Genomic DNA, 6514 nt, shown 5'->3' on the forward strand with positions numbered 1-6514 from the left:
AATGATTTTGTGGATACGATTTTTGGAAATCTATTTTCTGTGTGAAAGGTGCGCATGAGAAGGCCTATTGAGAATGAAAAGGAGTACTGGCAGCTGACAGAGGAGCTTGGAAGGAAGTCAGAGTGTGATTTGACAGGAAAGAGCACTTGACGTGAAGCTTAGAAAACAGTGACTAAAACATGGAGGTGCCAGAAGGCAACCATTGAGATCTATCATACGGTGAGAGTTGCAAGGTGGAAAAAATACCTTTGCAGTTTGTGCTCTTCATGGTTTGACATGACAGTATGAGGTTGGGCAGAGCCACAGAGGAGAAGGTTGGAATGTGGGTTGAGATTGAAATTGTTGTTCAAATATGAGGGTAATGTAAAAAAAAATAAAAATCTGCAGTATAATTGGCCTGATGTATGGTACAAAGGAAGACCCAAAGAGCCAAAGTGGTATCATAGAGGCACAACACTAGATGAAAAGAGAACTAGTAACGGTTGTCCCATCACACTTATTAAATTATTCATTTATTCAATAAATTCATTTAAATAATGGATTTCCTAAAAGAAATTACAATGAGTTTAATTTGCATTTTCTGAAGAATATTTAGTAGGGTCTAATACTGTCACATAGCCTAAAAACATGAGTAGTACCTCATGATCTGATCACAGAATTTAAATTCATAGTTTTACTGCATATAATTTTTACTATGTTTTAGACTATTTTGTTCTAGGTTTAATAATTTAAATAAGCACAAACCTTTTGTGTTGTGGACCACATGGTACAATACCAATTTTCTGGAACTTTTTTTGGCATTCTCCTATGTATGACATCTTTCCAATGGCAAAACCTAAGACACCAGCAACTATAAAGACAGATAACAAAATGTTGTTAATACAAGAGCTTAAATCAAGAGTCTTCAATTGGCTCCATTTTAATCATACGATGAATTGTATGCAGCATGTCTTATCAAAACATCTCACAAACACATGTGAAGTTATACAGGGCTTACGGAGATGATTTCAATAATGATGGAAAACCAGCTACCTATCATAAGACATAGCAATGCATACAGGAAAAGGATATCATATTCAGGTGGACTGACAAGATTTCAGATTTAGAGGAACAGATTATAGAGGTAGCCCACAATGAAATTAATTCACAATGTCTGCACTAAGTTATCTTGCCCTTGTATGCCCACCATAGGATATTTCTAATGATCACAATTTTAACACTATCTTCTCTGGGCATCTAAAAAGCAAGCGTGTCAGTTTGCCATACCATCACACTGAGGCTTTTACTCATTACAGACCCAGCAGGAAAAATACTAACATAATAACATCCTCACTTTTCTGTTGGACTTCTGATGAAAAGGGAATCAACTTAATTTCTTGCCATTTAAGAGCCACCTTACTGTATTGTACTGTTTCTGTGTTTTTATTTGTTTTCTTTATCAATTTATGGTCGTGAATTAGACAGTTAAGATCAATCAAATGAAACTATGACATTGTATATTATACTACAATGACTCCTTGATACCATGAGCTGTGTGATCAATTGATCATGGCTGATCAATGAGCCTGACATTATTTATAAAGCAAAGGTGAGATTGGAGTTTTCACCAATTTGAAAGGCTATATTAAGTAAATATAAGCTGCTACTGAAAATGTTTACATTAAAAGAACCTTGTTTCATATATTTATTTTTAAAAACAGCAGAATTCTGATTTCCTAAAGCATCGTGGCAACATCTCATAAATTCCAAAAAAGGAAGAATTTGAAAAGAAATTCAGAGAGATGCATCTAAGGTCTGCATACTGCCTGTAAAGAACCTTTCATTTACTTTCAAAATTGGGTACAACTTACTTGCCATCTTAGGAAATGCTCCAAATCTTGGGCTTGCTGAGAAAATGCCTACAGTGGAAGAAAACAGCTTATTCACTTGAGGAACTCACCAGCACTTAAAACCAAGACAGTAATTTTCCTATGAGCTTTTGCGTTTCTGAAGGTGAAGAATGTATGCAGAACTTAAAAATCCACTAACTCAGATTTAGGAACATCAGGGCACTTCCCATTCCCCTGGTTCTTGGTGCGTCTGTTTTGGGGCAGTCCTAGAGTCTAGGAAAAGAAATAGAAGGAAAAATATCTGGATTTTGCAGGATTCAGTTCAGGCAGGGGTTCGGAGTGTAAATCAACATGAAAGTGGTGTGGCTGCCTCTGATAACACCTGCAGCACTGCAGGAGGAGGAGATGGTGGCTTATATTTCAGCACAAACCAACCCTGCAAATATAACAGCAAACTGAAATCTCTTACTCAGAGCCCAGCTCCTTGTGCTGTGAGAAACAGGCCCAAACGGTTCTTCAGTAGTTTTCTGTGGCCACTGATTAAACTGGTGTTAAACTGTACCGCTGGTATCTAGCCTCCCTCTCTGGAGAGTTGAGATCATACATTTTGGGCCTTAAGAGGAGAATACAATGTGCTGAACAAGAAAATGAAAATATTCTCTTTAGTTTTTCCCACCGAACTCCACCTTCCCCCAGTTAACACCAGGAGGTGGAACCAGTATGCCTCTGAAGGCGTGTCTGGGAGAGGAGTGCTATGCTGTGGAGGAGGGCTCCACGCAGCAAGATTCCCATGGCAAAGGGAAGGGCAGTGAACACTGGTTGCACTGTTACATGCATCCAAGCAGGATTAATGAGGCTCAGAAGCTCCGGCTTCTTCTAGAGCCAGTGTATGGCATGAAGTCATAAGAGAGGAGTGTTTAGACAGAGGAGCATTCAGTCTATGCTAAGCACAAGGGCCCCACTGGCATCTATGCAATTTTAAATTGGGTCTCTCAGGGGAGGGAGGAACAACATTGCTTTTTGTTTCTGAACAGCCCTTCCCCCTCTTCCACTTGTTGACACACAGGAATGATTATTTAACATGGGCATTTGTTATTTCACAGCTGATCAGAAACATCCATGTACAATGGACAGAAACTGAGTACGCGGTGACAGAGGCTGGCATGTTAGCTACTGAGACAGCCCTAGTGCCCTTCCTCTCATTGCTCATCCTGCCTACAAGCTCAGAGATCAAGGACGCAACAGGGAACCCACATCAGCCTCTTGTGGTACAGCACAGCTTTTAGGTGTTCTACTCTAGTACTCCTGATCAACTTAGTAAAAACAAAAAAAGAATGTGATGAGGAGGAAACGTAGTAACAGTGGTTGGAACAAAATGAGGGGCTTGAAACCAAACACAGTGAGAAAAGGCTGAGCCATTTCCACATCTTTCATTTGCTGTGTCCCACCACCCATCTCTTATAGCCCCTCGATTCTTTTCTGCTTCTTGCTTTAGGCCCTGTGATTTTTCTCTTCTCCTACGTGCCCTTGCTGTAAAAAGCTGCTGAATTAGGCTGAAGGACTGTCTTATTTGCTCCTGTGGGATAAACCCATCTTAGTAGGTCTTAGGGTGGATGCCCTTCACTCTTTACCCAAAATGCTAACATCAACCTTATTATTAAAGACCTCCAGAAGGGAAACTCAAGGAACCAGGCTCATTCACCACATAAACAGAATACAATTCTCTTTTGTGTTAGCCTGCAGATCTTAAGCCATATAAAAAGCTCTCTGTTTCCTCACTTTGGTGGTATTCCTTGTCCCTTTGCACCAAAGCTGTATTCATATTGATATGTGGTTACTGTAAAAACATTGCCAGCATTTTTCAAATAAACCAACAGACAGAGCTACAGTCCCCGATTGTGATGCCCCTGCTCAGATTGTACAATACTCTGCCCTACAAGCAGATCCAGTGAAGACTGTACTCAAATACACGTGATTGTGGTGACAGAATCTGGCCACCAGTTGATGAGTTCCTGAATTCTCTTCTTAGTTCATGTTCTTTCAAAAGAATTACTGTGGCAGTGCATACATAAGGATCAAATCACTGTAACAATAGCGGTGATGAGCGAGAGGAATATTCACCCTGAAAAACAGCAGGCTTCAGGGAAACTTGGATTTCAGTAGGGATTCCAGAGGCTCAACTTCAGAACTTAGGACCATCATGTATTTTTTATAGTTACCTTTTGAGACTAGCCCCTGGGTGACAAGCATGCTCGCAAGAGACAAAGGAAGAGCTGTAAAAATAAAAAGGAGAGTATCTGCTATCAGCCAAAATTTGTTACCCGTTTGTTAAATACATTACTCTCTTATATGTTAAATGTTTTATACATTAAATGTTTTATATGTTTATAATGTTGAACACATTACTTATCTCCTAAACATTAACTTTACATACTGTCTTAAATGACCTATTACATGTGCTCATTTGGATTACTTTCTCTTCAAAGCAAGGATGTGTTCACACAGTGCCAGACATCAGGCATGCTGTGGCATCTGGAGCTAATGCATTATATATATTTATTAAATAACAGTTTCCATAATCTGAATATCTGCTCTCATTTCTAAAACACTAATAATGACAGCAGCTCCAATTAAATGCTGAAACCCTTTCAATCTTCTCCTTTCAGAAAATGTGTGATTTAGGTACAAACTGACATGGTGGACTTAAAAGGCACTAAAACATTAGTATCTAATATTTCAGATGTCCTAACACCTAAAGAGTTCCACAAACCCAAGACACGTAGCCATGCCTGCTTTTCATTCAAAGGCAAGAGTAAGTATGAAATAAAGCAAAGCTTTCTAAGGAAAATAATAATAATGGACTTTATAATGGACTTCAAGAGTAGAACCAACTCTGTGACTGTTAAAGTAAGTTTATATTAAACAAGAGCTTAATTCAATCACCTTTACCTACAATGATCATGCAAATAATTCAGTTAACCCTATAATACATTGCTCAACTTAAAAGAAGGTGGCAGAGTTAACCCACAATAATATTCCAACAAAACCCAATGTGTTACAATGAACAGCAAGTAATTTTGCAGCCAGTCTTGCATAAGTACATCAAGAAGACATTCTCAGTGTGATAAGAACCAGTTTGGATCACTCACCTCTGTACCAGAAACTTTCCCTTTTGCATTCTTCACGGATCCTGGCAATTTCTCCAGTGTTCTGACTTTGTGAGGTGGGACAAAAGAACATTGGCTGAAAAGATAAATCTGTGTTAGCTTACTGAATTTTATCTCACAGGAAGAAAAAAAAAATTAAAGAAGACAAATTATTTAAAAAACAAGTAAAATACAATGCAAAAAACCCAGCCAAACAAGCAAAACTCCTTGTTCTGCAAATACTTGATACCTCAATACTGAAACAGAAAGAACTGCATAGGTTTTAAGTCAAAACCACTCATCCTGTTGGTCTGTACTTTCCTAAAATAGCTCAGCTTACGTCAGAAGTATATTGCTTTATTTCTGTTAGCCATTTCATCCTCACAAGCTACGTTATCTTTCAGGGGAAAAAATGACAAGAAATAAAGGCAGAGTGGTAGTTTTAAAAAATGAAGTTTTGCCCCATATAGAAGTCAATTTAAGTTCAGTAAGAGCAGATTTTGCAAGCATTCAGAAGAGGGTCAGCATAAACCCTGTCAGATTCCCCTAACTAGCCAAACTTTCTCTCAGAGCAGTTTAAATATATTCATGGTAATAACTGGGCTCAGCCATACTGGTTTCACTGTCATAATAATTAGCTTGCCAATAGGCTACTTTTAGGTTAAAGGTAGCTCTTTTTTTTTTATTTATTTTGATTGGGAGGAAAAAGTGACAGTATTCGCTTGTGCATTCTACTATCCAGGGTATGGACATGTGGATATAAGTACATTATTTTTCTGTCCTTAAGAGATAACTCAGCTACCAGTGTTAGCACTTGTAGTAGTATCATGATTGGACATCTGAAATATATGGATATACTGGTTTTGGCTGGGAAAGAGATAGTTTTCTTCACAGTAGCTGGCACAGTGCTGTGTTTCAGATTTGTGACCAAACTAGTGCTGATAACACAGGAATGTTTTAGTTATTGCTGAGTCAAGGCCTTTTCTACTTCTCAGGCTGCCCTGCCAGTGAGTAGGCTGGGGGTGCAGGAAAAGCTGGGAGGGGACACAGCCAGGACAGCTGGCCCCAACTGACCAAAGGGAAATTCCAAACCATATCACATCATGCTCAGTGATAAAATCCAGGGAGAAGAAGGAGTTGTCATTAATTTTAAATTAGTTGACATTTTAACATTTTTCTGTAAAATCACAATCTCTACAAACGTACCTATTCTTGAAAGCAAAACGCGACTTCATAGAACAAGCAGTGCCTTGGGAAAAAGAGTGCATTAGTCTCTTACAGGATTCTACCTCATTTTATGCCTGACTGATCCATGATTTTGTAACCATAATAATGAAATGCATTTATTGGCCACAGCCACACATTTCACCTTTTAGGTAATTAGTATCTCCATCCTTCTTCAAGCACTGCTCCCATTAAAGTTAATGGTGGTGCTGCTTGAGTAAACAGTAGAGAACTGACTCCACTCCAGCCTCTAGAGAACCACTCCAACCTGGTTTCACAGCAAGGTCGCAGCAAATACAATAAAATACAAACAGG

General features: G+C 38.7%; 1 protein-coding gene across 1 annotated transcript in view; it reads right to left on the minus strand.

The window, feature by feature from the left end:
• LOC104540175 (OCIA domain-containing protein 2-like) overlaps nt 1-5072 on the minus strand; it is a gene marked incomplete at its 5' end in the record, with an annotated part of 7817 nt that extends 2745 nt beyond the window's left edge. The window contains 4 exons of the mRNA XM_010183911.1: nt 745-850; nt 1851-1898; nt 4049-4102; nt 4979-5072. Of these exons, the coding sequence (XP_010182213.1) occupies nt 745-850; nt 1851-1898; nt 4049-4102; nt 4979-5072 (302 nt within the window). The remainder of the gene's footprint in view (nt 1-744; nt 851-1850; nt 1899-4048; nt 4103-4978) is intronic.
• Between the last annotated feature and the right edge of the window lie 1442 nt (nt 5073-6514).

Source organism: Mesitornis unicolor, unplaced genomic scaffold (genome assembly GCF_000695765.1).
Source record: "Mesitornis unicolor isolate BGI_N332 unplaced genomic scaffold, ASM69576v1 scaffold40024, whole genome shotgun sequence".
Classification (NCBI taxonomy): Eukaryota; Metazoa; Chordata; class Aves; order Mesitornithiformes; family Mesitornithidae; genus Mesitornis; species Mesitornis unicolor.